This window comes from Dasypus novemcinctus, chromosome 12 (genome assembly GCF_030445035.2).
Source record: "Dasypus novemcinctus isolate mDasNov1 chromosome 12, mDasNov1.1.hap2, whole genome shotgun sequence".
NCBI classification, from domain to species: Eukaryota; Metazoa; Chordata; class Mammalia; order Cingulata; family Dasypodidae; genus Dasypus; species Dasypus novemcinctus.
The window spans coordinates 80,859,178-80,885,356 of record NC_080684.1 but is presented as its reverse complement, the minus strand read 5'-3'; the positions used below and the strand labels follow the sequence as shown (position 1 = coordinate 80,885,356).

The following is a 26,179-nucleotide window of genomic DNA, read 5'->3' as shown; positions in this document are numbered from 1 at the left end:
CTGAATAGCTGGCAGGTAGTCAATTTTGAAAAGTAATCGCTTAGAGATTGATGTGGAGAAAGACACAGGAAGCTCTGGAGTTTTATTACCTATCACTAGCTACTGGCACTGGCACCTCATTCCTCTATTTGTTCTCTCCCCTCCCTCTCTCTCTTTCTGTTTTTCTTCTCCCCCGTTTGGTTTGCCTCCCATCATTCTCTTACTATTAAAACAACTAGGAAACATTGCAGGTGTCTGCTATAAAAGCATTTTCAGATCATGGTTATTGCATGAAAAAAAAGCAACTGCAAATTGTGTAATTTTGTCTTTTAAAAAAACTGAAATATGTTTCTAGAAATAAGCACGTCTTTCATCCTGGTAGATTTTGAATTTTCTTTCTGTTTGTACTTCAGCCCAGTTCATCGCCATTTCCCTACTGCCTTACACAGAAAGTTTCAACCTCAACGTGTGAGTGTTATTCCTATTTTAGAGGAAATAGAGGGTTTCTGGGATGATTGTGTGAAATCTGGAAACTGTGAATGCAGGGTCTGGTGCAGTTTTCGGCAGCATTTCTATCAGTCAAAACAACACCAGAGAATAACAGTCTTTGTAAGTAACTGTAAAAGTGGAGAAAGAGTAAGAATGTGTGGAAAGCTTTCTATAGTAGTTGGAAGGGTTCTGTCTTCCCCAGAAGAAACGACGCAATTAGCACAGGTAACACTGATTTCTTGCGTGTCCATTCCAGTCCACAAGTCATTTTTAAAAATCTGATCCCTGGGCCAACAACAGGTATTCTGCTTTAACTGAGGCTCAGCTAAGTCTTTCTCTCCCTTGGCTTTCAAGTTTCTCAGAGAAGCAGAGTGGGTGCGAAGGCAGAGGAAGCCAAGCAGGCCTGGTGATGAAATCCTGGCTCTCCTTTTGACCAACTGTGATTATTAGGCACATAGTTAACTGCCTCAAGCTTCTGTTTCCACATCTATAAAATGGGGTAATGTTTTGTGCACCAGGGCCATAATTCTTATGAAGATGGAGGAAGATGATTCATTTGTGGTCTTTAGTAATACGGTGTCTGGCATGGTGGATTCAGCCAAGGGTGGTGCAGGTTGTGATGGAGGAGGGGAGGTGAGCTCTACCTTCCCCTCCTGTAGAGTCCCATAGTGCCATCTTGCCTGGGGAACAGTCATCCACCTGAATAGTTTGTGACAAAGAATGGAAAATGGGCATAAATATTCACCAGGAAACTAACCTGAAGCTGACATGACTGGCCTCAGTTATTAGTCATGCTGTATTTCCAGTCGTGTATTTAGCATGTAGGAAATCTGTGGTGCCTTTGCTGCCCCTGGAGGCTAAGCTTTGCATAATAAATTAAACTTCCCCTGTTGAGAAATGTAAAACCCTTCAATGCATTCGTTATTCTGGCAGAGAAATTTATAAATTCAGCTCCTGGATTTAGAGAACTTGGAAGCCCTCATAACATAAGAGTCATCACTATCCAAATGGCTTTTCTGCTTAGACCAAACTTTATTTCATTTTTTCTGAATGCTCTGGTCACATATTTTCTTCTTTTCTCTTTCTCATTCCCTGCAACATGGTTTCCTATTGATTTTCTTGCCCTTCATTTCTTCCCCTTCCATAGTATCCTACATATTTGTCTTTCCTGAAAGCCAGGCCATCATTAATTCTATTTATTCATTTATTCTGTCCATTCATTCAACATTTTTTGAATATTTATTTGTGCGAGGAACTCATCACTCCTTTCCTTAATCAAAATGGAACGCTATCATTTACTGAATCAAACCCAAATTTTTCATTCTAGTTCTGAGAGTTTGTTATTCCCCATCATGACTGTCACCTCTAGACAGTTGGAGGCAAATCCTTTGCACATACACTATATTCATTTTCATTTTCTTACCTCTGTTCTTCTATAGCAAATTTTCAACCCTCAAAATTCTTTTTATCATTAAAAGCCTTGCTTAAGACTCGATTCCTCTATGTCGTATTCTAGGACAATTCTACCTTAATTGTTCCCAGACTTTGGAACTTCATGGTTGTGTAAATTTTAAAAAATCAGGGGCCACATGAGGCTGTTACTTTTTTCTTTTATTATCAAGTAAGAGCATTTTTAAATGCTACTTAGCAGCTCCTATCACCATTACTTTATAAAAGAAAGACCATTTTTAACACCAGTAGCAAATAGAAATCCATAATATCAGAATAAAGGGCAACATGTTAAACATACTTAGCTTTAGAAAAATCCATTTTTATTGCCTTTATTTTTTTCATTTTACCATGAGTATCCATTCGTGGGCCAGCATGTGCAACACATTCATGTGTGGCATTGTTAGATAACAAAGAGAGTCAGAAATACATGGTTCTCTTCCAATTTGGCAGAGAAATGATACCCCTAGCACTCCAAATATTACTACATATCAGGCACTATGCTAAACAACTTATTACACAATGCCAATTAATTTGATGTACTCAAATTAATACATGAGATAGATATAATTCTACCAATTCTATAGATAATGAAATGAAGACCTAAAGAATTTAAGTTATTCCTGCAAAGTAGCAAAACTAAAGTGCTGAAGTTAATATTCAAATTCAGGTTTATATCATTCCAAAGCAAAAATTCTATGCAATGTTGCCTCTCAGAAGTATCAAATGTGAAAGGCCTATTTTGCTACGGATTCATTCTCAAGCTATATGGACAAACTGCCAAAGTTGAACTGACCACATATTGAGGTTTAATCCAGCATTTCTCAACTTTAGTACTATTGACCTTTGTTACTGGGGCTGTGCTGTGCATTGCAAGATGTTCAGTAGCATCACTGGTCTCTAACCACCAGATGTCAGTGGCTCACCATCACCATTGTGACAATGAAAAATATCTCCAGACATTGCCAAAGTCACCCCAAATTGAGAACCCCTGGCTTAATCCAGTTTTGCCCTATGGACATGTCTAAAGACAACCGAAACATAAATTACCATAAACATAAATACTTGCACCGTACATTACATATTTATGCATAGGTTTTCAAGATAGTTTTAGTAAGCAACAGCATTGTCAGTTAATGGAATATAATTTAAAACATTTCTCAAAACCCTAGTTTTTAAATAAATTTAGCTTGTGTAAGAAAATGATTTTATTTCAGTTTGTTTTAAGAGGACAGTTCCTAAAATGTGTTTCAAAGCAAGAAAAACAATAGCAATTAAATTCTTCATAAGGTTACCCTGTGAAGAATGTTCATGGAATAATTGACACTATCCAATTGAAAAGGCTTCCTCCTGATATGATACCACCATTAGCAAGATCAAAAAGTCTCTCAAGATTCAATATAGATGGCAGCGAGATATCAAATGGAACCTGAGAAAAAGTACAAAAGTGTTCATCACATTCATTGTTTAAAACTGTTGACTGGAGTAAAGTTCTCAAAATACCCAAATACCAATTCCATTTAATAATTTCATATGAAAGATATTTAACTGCTGCCCCAGATGAGACCCAAAGTTTCATATAGCTACACTGCTAAAATGCAACATCATTTCATTCTATATCCTATTAAGATTCATAGACTGGTCTATAAAACAGCAAATATTTCCAAAAATATTAACTATTTGTATTTATATAATCATTGTACATGGTTCTAAACATAGGGCTTTGACCCTATGCCTAATGAAATGCTTTTTTTCATAACAGATTGACCTACTGACAAATCTTCTCTCTCCTTCATTTTGAGTATGAGAGGGGAAGAATCAGTGAATGAAGTTTCGAGCTCACTGTCCTAAAGAGGTACCAGGTGACCGTGGCCTAGGATGTAGCCAACATCATCCTGAGCAGCACAAAAAGTAAAGACGCCTTTTGTGGTTCACAGCATTGGTTATTTGGTTGGGGAAAGGGCAGGGAGGAAAGAACAAAAATAAAGGAAAGGAAAGTTTGCTGGGGCCCCACTTCATGCCAATTAATAGATAAATACTTTGGAAGATGAATGAGCAAATGCTATTTAGATGGACCACAATGAATTAGATGCTTGTGGGCCTGAATCCTGGTGAGCAATTAGAGCACAAGTTTTATTAATTTCTTGTCTACTTGTTAAATGAGCCATCTAGGCCCTTTATTCTCAAGAAAGCATAATGAACCTAAAAGTGAAGGCTCGTTTCCATTTAACTTTTTCACTTTATTAGATATAAAAAATGACAAAAAGTATTCCAGTACTTTCTATGATTTCAAGCAATAAAGAAGCAGATGCATAAAAATTAATAGTGTACCCCCTTCTTCACTCAATCCTGACATAATCAGTGTTACCAAGTTTGAGGAGTATCTTTGAGGAGTATCTATTTCAATCTTCACACAAATGTGTATTCATGTGAGTTTTCTTTTCACCTTTCCATTTTGGCTTTTCAAAGGTAAATTGGGCTTTCACTATTTGCTTTTTCAATTAGCAATATGTAAGAAAAATCCCTCGATCAATTCAAAGAAGCAGAACAACTACATAGAAGTTAAGGGTGTGCATTCTGGAGTAAGACTGTCTTGTTCAAATTTAGACCTCACCACATACTAGCTATGAGAGGTTGGGTAAAATATTTCATCGGTTTGAGCTTTAATTTCCTCATTTATAAAACAGAAATCATAATAGTTCCTATATCATATTGTTGTTATAAGAATTGAATGAGTTTATACATACTTAGAAGAGTGCCTAGCCATGATAAGCATTAATAAAGTCTATGTAGAGTTACTATTGTTGAACATATCCCTTTTAACGGCTGCATAACAATTCATGGGATAGCTGTATCCTAATTTATTCAGTCATTCTCCATGGAGGTTGTTTCTGGTTTTTGTATATGTTAGTTTATCTATCTATCTATATATCTTTGGGTGCAGGTGCTTTTGTTTCTGTATTACCAGTTCCCCAAAGTGGTATGCATATTTACATTTTACATTTTCACAGTTATTGCCCATTTGTTTTCCAAATAGGTTGTGGCAATAAACACTTCAACTAGCAATGTGTGAGGATTTTCCCATACCCAAGGTAGCATATGATGGGATATTGCAAATCTGTTTTTTTTTTCCAATTTAATTACTATTTTTTTATTCAGAAAAAATAATGGGAGACATTTTGGCAAGCTATTATTAACTAATTAATATGTTGAAACTAGATCTATTTGCTATAATTATTTTGGTTACTTCTCATAGTTATTTAACTGCACAGACCACTCAGTCTATTATATGGTAATTAATCATCTCATATCCAACTCAATACCCTTAAGCGGATGATTTTCAGAGTAGTATACAAAGAAATAATAATATTAAAATATTTGTGTTTTCTTCGGTGCTAGATTTTTTTATTGTGGAATTCTTCCCATGTTAAAGATTGGAATGGTATAAGACAAAGGGACTAAGTCAGCATTACTTAACATTAGAGCTATCTTTATGACATAATTTATATACTAGTTACAGATAGAACATTTTGGTCTGTGACCCTTGTCATTGGACCTTTAGAAAAAAGTGGCCATTTGTCAAAGGATGAAGATTAACTGCTGAGTTTATTTATGGAGGCCACAAATGAAAGCTTTGGATTAGGAAGGCAAAAATAGAAATAGTTGTCACCGAGGAGTTACTAATCCTTGTTTGTCGACAGGAGAACACATCTTACCTAAAACATCAGGGCTCACTCTGGTGGGTGTTATTACTCCGCCCTTTCTAGACACTGCAGGCGTTTTACGTGCTTTGGTGAATAAGTCAAATGCTTCAAATTCCAGCTATTACTATCTTGCTATAGCACAGCCGGCTATATTTTCCTATTGCTGAACATATTTCTCTTAAGAAAACTTTTGATTGAAGTATAACATACAGGCAGAAAGAGTAAAGAAATCCTAAGTGTACACCTAGATAAATTTTTTTTTTTTTTGCAAATCATGTAATCATCGCCCAGGTCAAAAAAGAGAACACAATAAGCACCTGAGAAGTCCCCCTCGTGCTCCCCCTTAGTCACTACCCCCACCTCTCCAACAGAGTAACCACTATTTTGGTTTCTATATCAATAGTTTAGTTTGAGATGGAAGATAGATGATTGATAGATAGATAGACAGACAGACACATATATTACTGTATATGAATAGAATCATAAACATGTACTACTCTTTTGTGTATGTTTTTTTCCTCGATGCTATCTATGCTCCTGAGATTCATCTGTGCTGTTGAGTGTAGCAATGGTTTGTTCATTCTTATTGATCTCTAATTTCAATTGTATGAACATGTAACAATTTTATTTATTTTCCAGCTAATGAACATTTGGGCTATTTCAAATTTCTTGCTCTTATGAATATGGTACAATGAACATTTCTGTACATGTCCTTTGGTGCACATGTTACACTTCTGTTAGGTATACACCTAAAAATGGTATGACTGTACTAATTTTTAAGCTGATTCTACCAAACAGTTTTCTAAAGTGGTTGGACAATTTATATTCCCCCAGCAATGTATGAGGGTTTCATTTACTCTACATCATCTTCACAAACATCTGATAATTTCAATTTTTAATTTTAACTGTGAGGGTGTATGTATTGAGATAGATCTTTATGCTTTAAATGACATATCCTGAAAACTAATAATATTGAACATATGTTTATTGGACTGTGCTGAAGTTCAGGTCTTCTGTCCCATTTATATTGAACTGTACTTTCCTTACTGATATATATGTATATATATGAATTATTAATATATTCTAGTTACCAGTTCTTTGTTGAATATATGTAGAATATTATAAATGTTTTCTATCACTCTGTGACTTACCATTTCTCTCTCTTAAAGGTATCTTACAATACAGTCCAGTTTGTCAATCTTTTCCTTTATGATTAGTTTTTTATTAAATTTGTTTTATTAGAGTAGTTGTAGGTTTACAGAAAAATCATGCATAACATACAGAGTACCCATATATCTCTCTCCCCCAAGAGTTTTCCCTATTATTAACATTTTGCATTAGTGTGGTACCTTTATTACAAGTGATGAACCAATATTATTATATTATTAATTACAGTCTATAGTTTACATTAGGGTTCACTCTTTGTGCTGTTCATTTCTCTAGATTTAAAAAAACAATTCTGGTAACAAATGCAACAACACATTTCCCATTTTTAACCATTTTCAAGTATAAAATACAGTGGTGTTATTTATCTTCACAATAATATGCTACCATCATCACTATTCAGTACCAAAACTTTTCCATCACTATAAAACAGAAACTCTGTCACATTGAGCATTAACTCCCCATTTCTCACTCCCATCCCAGTCCCTGATAACCTGTATTATAATTCTAACTATGATTTTGCATATTCTAATTATTTCATATAAGTGAGATCATACAATATTTGTCCTTTTATCTCTGGATTATTTCACTCAACACAATGTCTTCAAGGTTCATCCATGTTGTTGCATTCATCAGTACTTCATTCCTTTTTAAGCTGAATATTATTCCACTGTATGTATATACCACATTTTGTTTATCTACCCATATGTTGATGGACACTTGGGTTACTTCAACCTTTTGACAATAGTGAGTAAAGCTGATATGAACATCGATATACAAATATTTTAGTCCCTGCTTTCAATTCTTTGGGTATATATCAGGAAGTAGAACTTCTAGGTCATATGGTAATTATATATTTAACTTTATGAAGAACCACCAAACTGTTTTCCACAGTGGTCGCACAGTGTAAGAAGGTTCCTATTTTTCCACATCCTCACTAGAACTTATTTATTTATTTATTTACTTACTTATTTTAATAATAACCATTCTAGTGGGTATGAGATGGTATCTCATTGTGGTTTTGATTTTTGTTTCCCTGATTGCTAATGATGTTGAGCATCTTTTCATGTACTTATTTTTATATCTTTTTTTGGAGAAATGTCTATTTAAATCCTTTACCCATTTTCTAATAGGGTTGTTTGTCTTTTTTGTTGATGAGTTGTAAAAGTTATTTATATACTCTGGATTTTAAGCCCTTATTAGATATATGATTTCCAAATATTTTCTCTCCTTCTGTAGGTTGTCTTTTCACTTTCTTGATAATGCCTTTTATGTACAAAAGTTTTAAATTTTGATGAAGTGAAATTTATCTATTTTTTCCCTTAAATTTTGATGAAGTGAAATTTATCTATTTTTTCCCTTATTGCTCATGCTTTTGGTGTAAAGTCTAAGAATTCATTGCTTAATGCAAGGTTCTGAAATGTTCACCTATGTTTTCTTCTGGGAGTTTTATATTTTTAGTTCTTTTATTTAGATTGTTGATCCATTTTGGTTAATTGTTTCATCTGGTGTGAAGTAAGGGTTCACTTTTATTCTTTTGCATGTGGACATTCAGACACCCACTTCCCAGCACCATTTGTTGAAGAGACTAGGTCTTCCTTTTTTGACCAAATGATCTCATGTATCTGGGAATCAGTTGTGGTGATTCTGTTCATGTTTGCAAGTAGACAAGGTATATACTCAGACTTCAGACAGGGTTGATGCACCTTGTTTTTCATTTGGAGGCCCAGACTAAAGTAACAGTGGCTATCTGAGCCCTGTTCTTCTCATGGAGATCACAGAAGTGCAAAAGGGCAAGCCAGCCACCTAAGCACATTTAAAGCCTCTACCTGTGTGTCCTGTCATGGCCCACTGGCTGGACTGGGGGAGACTGTGGACCACAATGTGGACCGCTGTCCATGTGCTGCAGTGGTTCACCAGAATGTATTCACCGGGTGCAGTGGATGTGCCACAATGATGGAAGAGGTTGTTGGTGTGGGAGGGGTGGTGTGGGTGGGGTGGGGGTTTATGGGGACCTCATATTTTTTTAATGTAACATTTAAAAGAAAATAAAAAAGAAGAAAAAAGTGAAGAAAAAAAAATTAAGCCTCTACTTGCCTTGAATCTTCTAGCATTCTCTTGGCCAAAGCTAGTTACAGAGTCAAGTTCAACATCAGTGTGGCAGGAAAACATACTCCACCCCTCTCGTGAATTATAAGGTCAAATGTCAAAATTCCAATTTGTTATAGTTTTTCCTCATCGCAATTATCCTTAATCATCTCATATGCAGACACTAACCTCCATTTTAACATCCCCCAAATGCTCATTCAATCATAGCATCAAGTACCATTTACAGTTCAGGATATCTGACGTTAAGCTTCTCCTGATCTACATCAGATCCAGATACCATTTTCTAAAAAGATAAGTTTTCTACTCTCCAGAAAGAACAAAGATGAGAATACTGCAATTAACGCTCACACTTGGTGAAGGGGTTATGTGTTCAGAAATTAATCTGGGCAAATATTTCCAGGTCCCCTATCTTGGAGGTCACAAAAGTTCCTTGGTATATATTGGTTCTTTACCCAGAGAGCATTACTCCAGACCACATTTCTTCATAGTTCTTGGGAATACCTTCTGCAAGTTGCTTACTTTTCTATTATCCTACTTGGCCATATCTGAATTTGTCATGGGAGGATATGCCCTGCTTGCTCGCTATATGGCTATCTGAACTTGTTTCTTGTCAGTGAAAGTTGGGTGCCCAGAAGTATTTTTTATATCTGGAATAGTCATAGTATCCTTTACTCCAAGTTGGTAGAGCTTTGGCCAATATGGCTCTCATGTAAACATTATGAGGTTTTATCAATATCAGTGCCATAAGCTATACCTACAATTCTTGAAATACACTTCTTCTTGATTTAATTATGTATACTTTGGATGTATGAGGCTTCTGAGAGAGCAAGCTCTTGATCTTTCTATATGCCATTTTGTCTGGGCGAGCTTTGATTGATTCCTTTTTGACACCACTGAGGTCATGAAAATAATTGCCTTTGATTTCTTCTAGAAGCGTTATTAGATTACCTTTCACATTTAGTTGTATAATCAATTTGGAATTGATTTTGCATTTGGTGTGAGGTAAGGGTTCAGGTTCATTATTTTTTCATATAGAGATTCAGTGGATCCAGACCCATTTATTGAAAGCACTATTCTTTCTCCACCATACTGCAGAGGCAACTTTGTTATAAACAATAAAACTGCATATGTGTGGTTCTGTTTCTGGACTCTCCATTCTGTCCATTGATCTATTTATCTATATTTACTCCAATACCATGATATCTAGAAGTCTAAGTCCATCAACTCTGTTCTTTTTCTAGATGGTTGTGGCTATTTTAGCTCCTTTGCACTTCCACATAAATTTCCCGATAACATTGTAAATGATGGCTTTTAAAATTTTTCATTTTCTAATTGTTCTGCTTATATAGAAATACAATTTATTTTTTGCACTGATAGTGTACATAGCAACTTTGTTAAATTCACTTATTCATTGTAAGAGTTTATCTGAAGACTCTAAGATTTTCTATGTCTGTGAATAATGAGTTTTATAACTTCCTTTTTTTGTTTTCTTTCCATATTTCACTGACTAAGAACTCCTATACAACGTTAATTAGAAATGATGATAGGGTATCCTTAATATGTGATTAATTGACTTAAATTCAAGGGAAAGGGGAAGGTTTATTAAGTAAATGGCATTGTAAAATTGCTTCTAAAATTGCATCATTTTACTTAAATCCTGTACTATTTTTGTTAAATTTATTTCTGGGTGTTTTATAGTAGAAAGAAAGTTATTGATATTTACATCCAGTCACTTTATCAGATTCTTAGTTCTAATAATTTTTAACCTAATCTTGGGTTTTGGTTTTACAATTAATATCACTTACAAATAAATATAGTGTCTATTATTTTAAAATTTTTCTGCTGTTGGTTTTATTTTATTGCTTATTGCAATCGTTAAAAGTTTCAAAATTATGTTGAATTACAGAGGTGATATCGAGCAGTATTATTCCTAAAACCTCTAAATAAATCAGAAATTGAAGGAAACCAACTAGAAATAGTAACTGTAATTTACAAAACAAAGGTTTTTATTAAATAGTAAAATTCACAAGCCAGTGCCATCAAAATCATGAGAGCCAGTTTTAAAATGAGTTAGGTGAAAACGCTAAATTTATATCACAGTCAAAGCACATCAGTACTATAAATATTAAAAGAAACAGAAGGTGCTTTAGGAAGTCAGAGTTTGACTGATCTTCCCAGAGAATTCAAGATTTTAAAGAACGAAAATAAAATTGACAAAATATTAAATGAGATTATAGAGTTAAAAGATTGAAGTACTTATTTAGAGCTATTTCTTAACCCCATATCTCCTCCATCTTGATTTATTGGGAATTTTAAAGTGAGCCCACATAATTTTTTAATGAAGTGAACACACCAATGAGGTCTGTTCTCATTGAGACTTGCCCACAATCCCATAGCTAGTTTGTATCAGAGCCAGAAGTCACACCCGGGAAAACTGTCTCTTCAGAACACGTCACCACCCCTCTGCAGCACCCACCTCCCCTATGCCCGGCTATCCTCTGATCACCCTTTACACCAGGTCTGTCAGCTGTTGGCAGGTCAAAGTCTCTCTACGAAATACACCTTCTCCATGCAGCTACTTGGCTCACTCCCCGCTGACTTCAGTCTCCTGATCCTCCCATTGGCTCCGTGTGCTCTAAACTCCTGCATTTTCCAGCTTCAGATTTTGGAAATTTTGTGGACGGTCCCAGGGCTTCCGTGGGGGAATTTCTCAAGTAAAATTAGGCTTCAGGTGAAATTATTCAATTTCCTCCATCGTCATTCAAGAGAGATAAGAGTGACAATCGTATAATCAGAGAGAAAACCGTTGGTGCTTTTTTGTAAATAGTTTTGAGTCCAAACTGTGCAAGATAAGGTATCAGAGAACCCTGGCTTCTTTCCCTGGAACAGGAAAGACTTTGTGGAGAAAAGGGAAGAAAATAGTTTGACAGTTCACAGGTCATAATCTAATTCAAGTAAGTCATGCATTAAGGAGCATTATTAAAGAAATGGTGATGTTTTTGTCTGCCTAGAGAGCTTAAAAGTCTAAAATAGTAAGAGAAAGGGAAAGGAAGTTAAGCAAGTTGGGACACACTCAAGGGGTTCATTAAAATAGGCTGGGATTTGAACTTGTTTGGGGGAGTTTTCACAGCTATTGGAGAGTTAAAGGTTATTTGCCAATGTTCTTAATATAGTCTATGCAAACCAGATTCTATAATAATGAAAGATTTTATTACTTCTATTCTTTTGTTCCAACACTTCTTGATTGAAGGGAAAATCACATAGTCATCAAAGGAGCTATGATTTTCCTCAAGCCAATGTTTTTCTTGAGCATCTACTTTGAGGCCTTTTCTTCCATCTCTCAGCACAAGTGTCAGTCATCCTCTCATTGATTCTAAGTGTTAAAGGACTGAGAAAAAAGGGAGGAAGCCAGATTTCCACAAAGCAACCTGCTTTGCTTGTTCTTGCAATAGGTAAGTCTGAGATGGAATAATTGCAAGCTTTGCCATGTGGATGGATTTACATTTGTCTCCTTTCAAGAACCCTAAAACACACATGCACACACACACACAGAGGGGGGCAAGCCATTTAAAAGAACTTTTAAAGAGCTTCAAGGTAAGACAGCAAATAACTGTTTCCATCCAGCATTCTCACATATACGTTTCTCTACCATATTTTCTATCTCTTCTTAATATATCACCTGAGTCTTTGAAACTAAAGATTTATTGGATTTTTGGGTGACTGGGGAAAAACATGCTTTCCAAAGCAGAAAGGATAATATGGTTATAGGCTCACTTAGGAATGAATCAGTATCATGAATGGCTAGTGATCATCTAATAAAAGTTCCAGATAAAAGGGAACTAGATGTATTTGGTTTCACAGTACTTTATAAGATTAAGAGAACCGCAATGCCAGAGAGAATAGATATTATTCTCCTTAATCTACCAGAAATAGCACCTAACTCTTAGGAAGGAGAGCAGGGCTTTTATACAACTCTACCAGACCACAGGAAATTTCACACTCTACTGAGAACAAGATTATCTCTTTATCATCCTAATTTTTGCATTAATAAAACTTTAAATAGGACAGAAACAGTTTTTCTTTTCTACGTAATATGAGATCAAGTGCTCATATTGGTGACATGGTGGGAATCACCTAAATTAAATATTAAAGAAATAACATTATTATAAAAGACATTTTGCAGAGAACAAGAAAATTGGAAATTAAAGACAGGATGTAGTAGAGGAAGCATTTGTGCAGGGAAATGGTTCAAATGTTACATTGTCTAAGAATAGAAGGATAGGTTTTTCTTAAATCATCATCACTACCACCACTTCTCTCATCATCTCTTGATGACGGAGCCCTGGCCCGGCATGGTATTTCCTTGAGCTTGAGTTCATGGAGTTCATAGGGTTTAATAAAAGGCATTTCTTGCTCAGATTCATTGTGGCTCATACACAGAAAACTATTTCGGTCAAATCAAAAACATTTCACATATCTTCTCACATCTAAGAGGATGCCAAAAATGTTTGCACAACAGCCATGTTATCGGAACACAGGAACAGCGCCTCCATGGGAGGAGAGGTGTTGAAGGAGACTGAGTTCAGTGGGCTTTGTGTTTGAAAATTAATGTTGAGTTATGCTCATAGTTTAGAGTCGGAACTGGTATTATACCAATTAGAGAACTGCTCAGCCAGTGAATGGCTTTGGGGCTGCTGTCTTCTCTGACAGTCTCCTCCCTGGCATCCTTTCTGCAGACCTTGCCTTCTTACCCCACCCAGGTCCAGTGAAGTCTTTACTTGATGAAGAGTAATAGAGCTGCCTGTGCTTCCTCCAGTACAAGTATATGCTTTTTTAAGGAGAACTGTTTAAAAAGCAATCCTTTATGACCAAAAGAGAACCTCAAGGAAATAGTGAATGTTTAGGTGGTTCATGTCCAGGCTTATCCTGACTTCACAAGACCACAAGTCCCAGAGAGAAGAGCCTTTTAATTCTAACACTGTCATGTGAAGAAAGAACAGATGCTCTCTCTCCCCAGGAAAAGCATTTTTCACCATATAAAGAAGGAATAAAATTGCCACGCAGGAGAAATTCCCTTTAAAATATCAAAAGCTCTAATTAGAATAGGAAGCATGAGTTTTACAACTAACGATGAAGTGCAAAATGCAAAAAGACTGGATGCAAGTTCATAGCAAGTGTTTCAGTCCTTATAATCAGGAAATAGGAAGAGTTAAAGGAAAATGTTTCTTGGATAGAGGATTTAACAGAAATACTTATATTTAATGTGTCATAAAATGGAATGGCTACTTCTTATTCTCTTGTGGAGATGTGAGAATATCAATTCTGATAGAATAAGGGTATGTATTGATCACATTCTCCACAAAGACATGTTCCAGTCCTAACCTCCAATCATGGGGCTGCAAATCCATTTGTAAATACGAACTTTGGAAATGTTTTTAGTTAAGGTGAGGTCAAACTGAGTCAGGGTGGGACTTAATTCACTGTGACTGGAGTCCTTATAAGCAGAACAAATTTGGACACAGGCAGGAGCTGGAGACAGAAGGAGGCAGATGGCCATGTGATAGAGCAGATACAGAGTTATGGATTGCCAACAAGCCACCACAGGAACGCTAAAGACTTGAGAGAAAGAATGATGTTGCCAGCACCTTGATGCTGGGCTTCCAGCCTCCAAACCTGAGAGTCAATAAATTCCTGATGTTTAAGCCAACCAGTCTGTGTTATATGTTGTAGCAGCCCTGGCAAATAAGACAAGTTCTTATGGGTGGTCACATTTTCATTTTAAATCAATGCTTTTACCTTTTAAATTGTTGCCAAGACACCCCGTTTTCACTCTGGAAAAGTAGTTCCTCTGGGAAAGGAAGCCTGCATTTATTGAGGACCTGGTATATTCAGGGACCTGTGTTTTATAGAGTATATTTCATTTGTAAATGAACTCTTATAATGGAAGTCAAGAGAAAATGTGATTGAACTGTGGGTCACATTCCTTAATGTATTTTTAATCATGAGTGGGTGATGTGTCTATAATGTTTTTCTTACTTCTACATTAGAAAATAAACTTAAGGTAGAAAACATGTTTCCTAGTTTCTTTAGAATCCTTCTGATTCTAATTAATAAGGATTAAGTGAGCCCTCTTATGTGTTCATCACCATTCAGGGATCTTTAGGTTTTATTATTTGAGCCATTATAGCAGATTAGGTTCTTGGGAAGCAGACTCTGAGACGCAGGTTAGTTTGCAGAAAGTTTATTAGGGAGTACCCTTGGGGCCAACACTTGTGGGGAAAGAGAAGAAAGCAGAATTGGGCAGCGAGAGAAGCAGGGCTGTGATGGGGTCACAACAAAGGGCTTAGCCAACTCCTTGAGAGTTTTGAAGTTGAGATTGCCCTTTTGAATGTCTTGAATTGTGGGGAGAGGTCAGGCTTTTGCACCCCCAGGCTTTCCTTGGGAAAGATCATGTCCTTCAGCAGATGGCAATATCTGGAGAGGGCTGAGAGCTGAGAGCTGTCAGTCAGCACATTCTTAGTGCTGGGGAAATAAGTTCTTCACTTCTGGGTGGTTCAGTAGAGGTTTCATGACAGACATGAATATTTAACTTAGCAGTAAACTGTATAAACATTAAGCAAAAGGTAACCAGGCAAAATGCATGCTAGTTTATAACCAATAAAAACTAAAAGGAGATTTAAGTTATAACTGAGTAAGGAATCTTGTACCAAATTTCCAGGTGCTTCTTTTCTGGGTCATCATAAAAACAAGTCTAATACACTTTTTCCAGCATCACATCTATTAATCACTAACTTTGATTACCCTTAGGAACACTCTCCTCTCTAGAGTGTGAGGAGGAGAATTGATTAAAGAAAAGTAAGAAGTAGACCCAAAAGTAATATCTTCCCTCAAGTAACATCTTCCCACAAATTTAAATATGAAGAAATTCAATAATTTCACCTGAAGCCTAATTTAACTTGAAAATTCCCCCATGGAAGCCCTGGGACTTCCATAAATTTCTGAAAGCTGAAGCTGGAAAAGTACAGGTGTTCGGAGTACCATGGAGCCAATGGGAAGATCAGGAGACTGATGTCGGGTGGGAGTGAGAGGATTAGACAAGTTAATATATATGAAAAGAACAATGCTTGGCTCTTAGTAATTAAAACATGAGTGGTACCTGTAGTTATCATTCTTCTTCTTCTTGTGAGATCTTAAAGTAAAACATTACTATGTCATGTATGGTAAACCCAGATATGGAGGGAGATCTTCCACAACCTTAACTAGAAACAGGAATCTGAAGTCACATGTGCCTGTGTATTAGTTTCCTGTGATAAATTTACCACAAAATTCATGGCTTAAAACAACACAAATTTATTCTCTTACAGTCCTGGAGGTCAGAAATCCAAAATCAGTTTTACCGAACTTTAGACAGCAGTACAGTTATCAGCAGGGCTGGTCCTTTCTGGAGGCTTTGAGTGGAGAATCTGATTCCTTGCCTTTTAGATCTTCTAGTGGCTACCTGCATTCCTTGGCTTGTGACTCCTCTCTCCACCTTCAAAGTACTTCACTCCAATCTCGGCTTCTATCATCACATTGCCTTCTCCTCTTCTTTTGTCAAACTTGCCATGGCTTCTTCTTATAAGGATACTTATGATTACATTTAGGGCTTGCCTGGCTAATCCAGGATATTCTCCTTAAGATCCTTAACTTAATCATATCTGCAAAATCCCTTTTTCCATACAATGTAGCATTCACAGATTCTGAAGATTAGGGAATGGACATTTCTGGAGAGTCATTATTCAGCCTACCTCGATGTGTAATTAAATGAGATGGTTTAGTTAGTTAAAATATCATATTCATATCATATCTACTCATATCAAATTCATGGCATTTCTATAAGTGCCACTTGTGCCAGAAGTTATTAGCCTTCACCAAAATATATACTTGCTCCTCTACAATTCTCCATGCTCTAGCAAGTTAGGTTGAAATGAAAAGGGCATAAAAAACAATTAAGATAGTCACTCCAGACTGACTTTAGAAATGGTCATCCTAATTTATTTTAGGATAATGGTATAGTAACCATTATTCCAAATGAACCGGCATAAATTGCGACTGTCTCAGGCAAACCAGGACATATGGCAAGCCCACTTAAAAGCATCCTGTGAACTCTCCTATTCCTCTCTTGCCCTGCAGTGGTGTCTTGGAGGTCAGGTAATGCAGACAGCATAGCTGTAAGTTGAAGGAGAGTTGTTCAAACCTCACTGGACTTTGCATGAGAAACATTTATCACCACTGAGATTTTGGGCCTACCCTATCTTGACTAAAACACGTAGAGCCTGGTGTGCTTGTTCTTCCCTCATTGTTCTTCTGAACAGGGGGGATTCCATCAGCCTAAGGGCTTAACCCCACTTAAAGTTAAGGGCTTTGAATCTAGGCAGCAGGTCCAGGAAGAAATGTTGTAACTGGGTCCCCTGTAGTTAGGTTACCTCTTGAAGGACTTCATCAGGTCTGCCTGTAGGCTTTTGACCTGGGATACAGACATGAAAACGCCATAGTTCTGACAACACTTGGCAGTTCTTGATGCTTTTTAATGAAGGGGCTCACTGCGCTTAACTTCTGGCAACTGGAAACGGGAGGCCCTTTTTTTAGAGCCAAGGCTTTATGAAGAACATAGACTGAAGTTTACATTTTGTTCCTGGGACTTTGACGGGCTTTGTTAGTTAGCAGCTCCTTCTGCAGTAGCAAACCGGAGGGCAGACCTATGTGCACAGTGTGGAAAGAATTACTGCTTATGCTGAATTCTGTTGTTGTTTTTTTTTCCTTAAGGAAAGCATATTTAATCTAATCACATAAATTGTAAAAATGTTATGAAAATAGTTATGTTTCTGAAATTAAGGTTTCTGCTTTAGTAGATCCAATGAATAGAGATGAGCTTTCATCCCCAGATAACCATATCCCAGCCCCAAGAGAGCTGATAAACTTCATAGATACATTATTTTCTTTCTTATAGTCACTTGGGCCTCCTGAAGACACATCTTGCTGTTTTTCTGATAAGTTAAATTTTTAGACCTAAATTTCCAGACAGTCTAAAAAGGTCAACATATTATCCTGTATGATTTTCAGTAACATCACCAGTTTCTTGGATTTGGCAAAGATGCATATGATTTGAAGGAAAAATCTCTTTATTAATATCTGGAAAAGCCATAATTACATTTCATAGGTAATTATCAGTTCCATTTAATAATTGCTTGCAAATAATCAAGTGACATCAATCATTATAGTAAATGGTTTATAATAAATTTTCAGATATCTGTATATTTTTCATGTTCCTCTTCATTATAAACACTAGATGTTATCAATAGATCATCTGTCTCCATAAATCATTCCTTTCTATTCCTTATTCTCATTTTTACCATGTCTGGTCTCTATTTTTCATTCTCCTTGCTTACCAAAAAGTCTACAGCTAAGCTAGATAGTTCTGGTCTGTCTAGAGGGCAAATAGAAGAATAAAGAATTTACTCCTTTCCAGGAACTGACCCAGGACCTCTCAAAAGTGGATTTATGAGTTTATTAAAATCAGAAAAGCCAGGTCAAATTTCAAGGCACATTTGCATACACACTTCTTTGGTATTATTCTTTCTCAAGACACTGATTTCTTTATTGACATAAGTAGACATTGCAAGCAGCTACAAACCATTCTTATAATGTTGCTGACACTGACTCACAATTTCATATAGTCTGAGTTTTAAGATAATAGCTACCTGAAATATAGACAGAATAAATGCAAAAATCCCAAATGGCTAGTGTCCAAAATAAACTAGGAAAATTGGTGAAATGACACCTGCTCCTTCTTTGTACACTTATTTAAATGTAAAGAACATCTATTAAAATAATTTCCAAAGGCTTGCCAAGTATCTCAGAATTGGGAGGCAAAAATCTGACTTCCTCCTAAAACAAAAATACAATTTCACTGGTAAGGGTCCTGGTTTTTAATCAAGGCAAAAACCATTCAGCAAAATGGATGAAGTAAATGAAACCAAACATTTAACTAAATTTTCAGCAAAAGAGAGAGGAATGAACAGAATTGCTAATGATACTCCTTTGAAGTTATACAAAGTGACTAAAACTTCAGGAAACTGTCCCTTTGTGACAGAAGTGCAGTTATATTCAGAATGAAGCCAGACTTGGTTTATTAAGAGTGCACACACTTCTAATTACTTTTACAGTCAATGCATAATATCAGGTTCATGATTATACCTTGGTTTAAATATGACCAAGCATCATTGTACCCCCAAATTGCACGTATAACAAAAGCAGTACTGATACTTTGGAACACAGGTAACACAAAGGCTATCAGTTTCTTGATGAAAGAGAGCATATTTCACCTTGACACTGTTGCTGGCAAATCTCAGAGAGATGAGCATTTTTGAAAAAGCTATAAACAGCTTAGCCTTTCTTTAGCATTTTGAAGAGCACATTAATAGCCTGGCCTTTTCTTAAGGGCTTTCTTTTTCTCTTAGCCTAAGTTGACAGAAGTGAACAGTGAGAGATGGAATCAAAGTCAGCACTGTGTTTTAAAAGCAGTGTGGAACTGATGTCATTCGGCATTGTCTTCAAAAGAATATAAGAATATTAAGTGGATGGCTCATGAACTTACAAAGGATACTCTTCACTTGAGGAAAGAATGATAATGTCTTACAGAAGAAAGCTATAATTCTATATGCCTATAAAATCCATTCGGACAGCTATTAGCAAGTACAAGAAAAAATGAAAATCTGTAGCTCTCAACTTAAACAAAAGGTTATATTAGGATAATTAATTTTTAAATACTTAGTAAAGACCTACTACAGAATATGCTGAACTCTCTGCTTGATGCTGTAAATGACAATTTGAAAAAATGTATTGTCATTGCTACCATTTGGGAGGTTTTGTTAAAAACAAACCAAGAGGCATATAGTTGTGTGATAAATTTGACCAAAGGAAATTAAATAGCCTAGCACCACCTTCTAGGATTTAACATCCTGAAAGAAATAAAACCGCAGCTATCCCACATAAATAGAGGTATATACATGCCCATTCAACATCCAAAAACATCCAAAGAGATTAAATAGATTCTTTCAAAGGGTACTTTGAGAATCCACCTTGTTTATTTTCTTGACCCTGCAGATATAAACACACCCAGAATCTCCATGGCAATTACCCAGCCTATTTTAGAAGGGTCGCTGACTAATTTTAAAATTGCCTGGGCAGGTACCTTGGAACAGCCACTGCTCAGAGGAAGAATAGGTGTAGAAAAATGGGGGTGTTTTATTGGATGTTGCAGGAGATCCTTGTATTTTCCCAAGTTAATGGCTACAATAGCTCCTGTTTGCCATGTTATGTTTTAAGTTCTTTAAGTGATGAGGTAGAACCAGCCAGCTGAGGATGCACGAAAGGACAGCTTTGTTAAAACAAAGGTCCTAGAGGGGCAGAGAGGAGAATGAGGGTTGTGGAAGGACCTGGAGCTTACCTAACCTAGACCCCTGCGACGGTACATGAAGGAGTGGGGAAGAGAGGAGCAATGTGGGTCCCGGGCTCTTACCTTTATTGTGACTCAGAGGGGAGAGGCAGGGTTTTCCTGCAGATGTACGGGACTGGAAGTTTCAAACCATGAGGCACTAAAAGCCAAAGTGACAAGGGCTGCTGGGAGAAGTTGAGGGCAGCTTCTTATCATCCAGTCCATATGGGGCGGCATGCCTTGCTGGTTACAGTTACACCCAGGCAGGGCTCACTGGCATGGCTGCTCAAAAGGGAAATATGACTAAGCTAGGCAGAATGACAAGGCACTAAATATGATTTCTTTTCTTCATTACAGCTCCCAACCTACCTTCTTACAATTCGACTTTGACACTCCTCCTATCCAGAGGGGGAATCTGTGTCCAGTCTTGAATCTGAGTGGATGTGTGACTACTTGGATCTGCTGCCTCAAAACCTAGAGAAAGAGGTATCCTTCCTCTGCTCCCAGGTCACCTATTCCACATGTGCTGTCAATGTCCTTCTGTTCCTACCATCCCCCTGAGGGCCTTGCTCTCTCTTAGATATAGGTAACTTCTATCCATCCCAGTTCTTTTCCTTTATGATTCCGCCTAGCCCAACATCCCCTCTTGATTCTGTCTCCCACTCTCTGTTCCTTCTAGTATCTCCATCCATTCTTACTCAAACTTTCCTAAAGTTTAATCTACAAAGGTGATCTTGACTTTCTCACCTCACACTTACTCAACTCCCTGTAGTATCTGCTCCCAACCTTCTTGTAAAATATCCACTGGGTGTAGCTTATTTTAAAATGTAGATCCTGAATTTAAACAGACTTGGATTTGACTCCTGCCTCCTCCACTTACAAGCTGTGGAACCTTGAGCTGCTGCTTCACCTCCTTGTGCTTCAGTTTCTTTATCTCTAAAATGGGCATAGTAACAGTAACCAACTTCCTAGGATTCTTGTGATATTAAATGATAAAATGCATTTAAAACATTTAAAGTGTCTGCACATGCGTTCAATAAATATGAACTATTAGTAGTAGTAATATTTGCATTTTAATGACTATTATCATTGTCAGGTACTATGCTAGGACTAGCTAAAAATCTGAACTTTAAAAAAAGGATCCTACTTAAACCATGCTGTTCATACAACTTTATTTGTAACTTGTGAACCAATATGAAACATTTATCTGACTGCAGGGACTTGAACCTATGTTGTCTTTGCAGCAATGGAAGTACCTATACCATGATTCTTATGCAGCTGTTAGTAAATACTGGACAGGGAGTTGTATAAAATGACTTAATACTTTCCATGATCAGTCACTGCAAGAACAGAATGTTTTTCACATCATGTTTGAATCCAGCCTGAGAACTTGGAAACCTCAGTAATTCAAACCTATGCAGGCAATGAAAGGAATACTTCATTCCTGGTTCACCAGAAATCATATGTCATGGTCATTCTTATTCCCTGATAAATCATTAAGAGGGTTGACCGTGGAGCACTTATTCCCTTCCTTCATCTCTTTCCTATCTCAATTTCTTTTTGTCACAAGCTATATGCAGCAATACGTATTTTAATTAGTAAGAGGCAATACAGAGAGAGGTCATTTGCAATAGCTTTGTTCCATAAGGAACAAAATTGCACAGCAAGGGCTCATACTGATAAAAACAAACAGCTTTACCAAGGTATATCATTTTGTTAGTCTAATAATTTACTTCTTGCAGCAAGCTCACAAATGCCCACGTCCAATATAGCACTGCTAGGTATATCTTGCTTTTGGTAGAAAGATGGCATTGAGTTCAATCAGGAGGCACCTGCTCTTGGACAAGGAGCTCTTTCAACACTGGGACCTCATATTGAAATCCTGTGCACTAACCTACTTCCTGTATGATTCAAAAATGATTTACATTACAGGCAAAGAAAATGATTCTTGGGTGTTTTCTCTACCTTTAACAATTTTTCTCTATTTTTCTATCAATATTTCAATAAAAATATGTATCCTGAAAATTCATGTGAAATTCATTGAATGGCAAATGAAGAATGCACACATGGAGGCTAGGTCCACAGCGGGGATGATGATGTTATGATGATGATGATGATGATGATGATGATTAGGTAGCTAATATTTGCTCAGCAATTATTTGCACTAGGCTTTGTGCCAAATATTTAACATAAGTCATTTGGTTTAACCCTTAAAAAACTCTAAAAGATTGGATTGCCTTTATTATCACATTTTACATAAGAAAAAGCAAGTTAAAGAACTTGCCTTGTCATACAATTAACAAGATTTAAGGCTGGGAGTGCAGCCCAGGTATGCCAGAAGTCAAAACCCATTAAGGCTATAAATCAAATATCTTATGACAAATTCTTTTTCCTTTTTTTTTCCCTCTGTATTGAAGCTTTTTTTTTTTAATTTGCAAACATTCCCACTTTCCCCCTACATCTTTCCCCCCATAACCTCTATTCTGTTTTTAATCTGTGCAAATTTCCTATTTCTAGTCATTTTTAATAAGTGGTCAAACACAATTCTTATCCTTATGTGCCTTGCTTATTTCACTGAGCATAATGTTTTCAAGGTTCTCCCATGTTGCATGTCTCATAACTTCATTCTTTCTTGTGCTGAATAATATTCCATTTTGTATATGTACCATTATCCATTCATTTGTCCATGAACACTTGGGTTGTTTAAACTTTTGGCTATTGTGAATAATGCTGCTATAAACATTGAAGTACAAATATCTGTTTGAGACCTTGTTTTCACATTCTGTAGGTATATATCAAGAAATGGAATTGCCAGGTCTGTGGTAATTCTATACTCAACTTTTTAAGGAACTGCCATATTGTTTTCCACAATGTCTGCACCATTTTACATTTCTACCAACAGTGTGCTAGAGTTTCAGTTTTTCTGCATTCTCTTCCAACGCATGTTACTTTGCATCAAAAAAAAATAGCCATCCTTGTGGGTGTGAAGTGGTATCTCATTATAGTCTTTTATTTTAATTAGAGAAGTTGTAGATTTACAGAAAGATCATGCGGAAAATACAGGGTTCCCACATACCCACCACATTTTTAACATTTTGCATGATGTTACACTTTTCGAGAGAATAATATTATAGTTGTACTATTAACTATATAGTCCATAGTTTATATTGGGGTTCACTGTGTTGTACAGTCATTTGGTTGTTTTGTTTTTGTTTTTAATTTATATTCTAGCAACATATATACCACATACAGTTTCCCTTTTTAACCACATTAATATACAACTCAGTGGTGTTAATTATAGTCACAATTTTGTGTTACCATCACCACTAAACATTACCAAAACTTTTCCACCACTCTAAACAGAAGCTCTGCATCAATTAAAAATAAATTCCTCATCCCTTATCCCTACCCCAGACCCCGGTAACCTGTATTTTAGTTTCTGACTCAATACATTTGCTTATTCTAATTATTTCATATCAGTGAGATTCTACAATATTTGTCCTTTTGTGTCTACCTTCTTTCCCTCACCATTCCCCTAATAGTTAATGATGTTTAGCCTCTTTTCAAATGTTTATAGTCCATTTGTGTATCTTCTTTGGAGAAATGTCTATTCAAGTCCTTTGCCCATTTTTTAATGCTCAGTTTTTGTCCATATGTGGTTGAATTGTAAAAGCTTTTTACATATTTGGATATTAGGCACTTATCCAATATATGGTTTGTAACTATTTTCTCCCATTCTACTGTTTGTCTTTTCTTGATAATTTCCATCAATGCACAAAAATTTTAAATTTTAATGAAATAAAATTTGTTTCCTTTGTTGCTTGTGTTTTCTTTTTTAAAAAGATTTATTTAATTTATTTATTTCTCCCCACCCTTGTTGTTTACACTTGCTGTATCAATTCGTCTTCCTTGTTTTGTTAAGAGGTACTGGGAACCAAACCTGGGACCTCTGATGTGGGAGGGAGACTCCTAACCCTTGAACTATCTTTGTTCCCTGCTTTGTCATGTCTCTCATTATGTTTTACTTCTTGTGTCTCTTGTTGCATCAACTTGCTACACCTGCCAGCTTGCTTTCTTCTTTATGAAGCACGAAGAACCAAACCAGGGACCTCCCATGTGGTAGGAGGGAGCTCAATTGCTTTAGCCACATCCAATTCCCAGTTGTTGCTTGTGCTTTCAGTGTCATATCTAAAAACTCATTGTTGAGACCCGAGTCATGAAGATTTTCCCCTATGTTATCTTCTAAGAGTTTTATATTTGTATTTCTTATATTTAGGTCCTTGATCCTTTTTGAGTTGATTTTTGTAAATGGTGCAAGGTAGGGGGTCTAACATCATTCTTTTGCATGTGGATATCCAGTTTTCCCAGCGCCATTTGTTGAAGAGACTGTCCTTTCCTCACTGCAAATACTTAGCACCCTTGTTAAAAATCAATTGGCCCTAGGTGTGTGGGTCTACATTTGGACTTTCAATTCCATTCCACTGATCTATGTGTCTATCTTTATGCCTGTACCACACTGCTTGGATTACAGAAGCTTTGTAATACAATTTGAAGTCAGGAAGTGTGAGTCCTACAACCTCCTCTTCTAGTTCAAGATTCTTTTGGCTATGCTATGCTCCTTGAAGTTGTATATGAATTTGAAAATCAGTTTTTCCATTTCTGCAAAAACTACTGCTGGAATTTTGATAGGGATTGAACTGAATGTGTATATTGCTATGGGTAATATTAACATAAAAACAATATTAACTCTTCCAGTCCATGAACATGATATGTCTTGCCATTTATTCAGGTCTTCTCTTATTTCTCTCAGCAGTGTTTGGTAGTTTTCCATATACAACTCTTTTGTATCCTTGGTTAAATTTATTCCTAGATATTTTATTTTTTAGATGATATTGTAAGTAGAATTGCTTTCTTAATTTTCTCTTTGGATTGTTCATTGCTAGTGTATAACAACACAACTGACTTTTAGGTATTGAATTTGTACACTGCCACTTTGCTGAACACAAATTCTAATTTTGTGACCTATTTTTACCCCCAGTTTACCCCAAATTAGATTTGTTTGGATTTATGATCAATGTTCTGTCACAATAAATCTATATATTTCCTTAATTAAAAAATTCAGTTCCACATTCAAAAATTGGGAAAAGACATGAACAGACAAACGAAATTATTTAAAGTTTTTTGTGGTGGTGAGTGCACAATACTGTGATTATACTAAAAGCCGTTGATTGTACACTTTGGATGGACTATATGGTATGTAAATATATCTCAGTGAAACTGCTTAAAAAATATAGTGACCAAGTGATTTAGTGCACAAGACACCATGAGAATTCAAAGATGAAGATATTAATAGCATAGTCCCTAACCCTAAGAAGTTAATGCCCTAATGGGAGGAAACATAGAATATTTCTGGTCTTACTTCAAATGCTATCTCCTCAAATGATCTTCCCTGACAACCTTATCTAAACTGTCACCCCATGCTCCATTACTCTCTATCATAGAGGTCAGCAAACTTTTTCTGTAAAGGACCAGATAGTAAATCTTTTAGGTTTTGTGGACCATATGGTGTGTGTCAAAACTGCTCAACTCTGCTATTGTTAGCACAAAAGCAGCTATAGACCATAAGTAAGCCAATGAGCATAGCTGGGTTCCAACAAAACTTTACAGAGCAGGTAATGGGCTGGATGTGGTTCACAGGCTGTAGTATGCCAACCTGGACTCTAACATCACTCTGATTTTTTTCCATCATAGCAATTAATAAAATCTGAAATTATCTTGCTTATTTGTTTGTTTGCTGTCTATTTCCTCC

At 36.3% G+C, this 26,179-nt stretch overlaps 1 protein-coding gene across 1 annotated transcript in view; it reads right to left on the bottom strand.

The window, feature by feature from the left end:
* Positions 1 to 2,218: 2,218 nt before the first annotated feature.
* CFAP54 (cilia and flagella associated protein 54) overlaps positions 2,219 to 26,179 on the bottom strand; it is a 325,301-nt gene continuing 301,340 nt past the window's right edge. Inside the window, exon 68 of the mRNA XM_058308572.1 lies at positions 2,219 to 3,346. Within this exon, the coding sequence (XP_058164555.1) occupies positions 3,227 to 3,346 (120 nt within the window). The 3' untranslated portion in view covers positions 2,219 to 3,226. The remainder of the gene's footprint in view (positions 3,347 to 26,179) is intronic.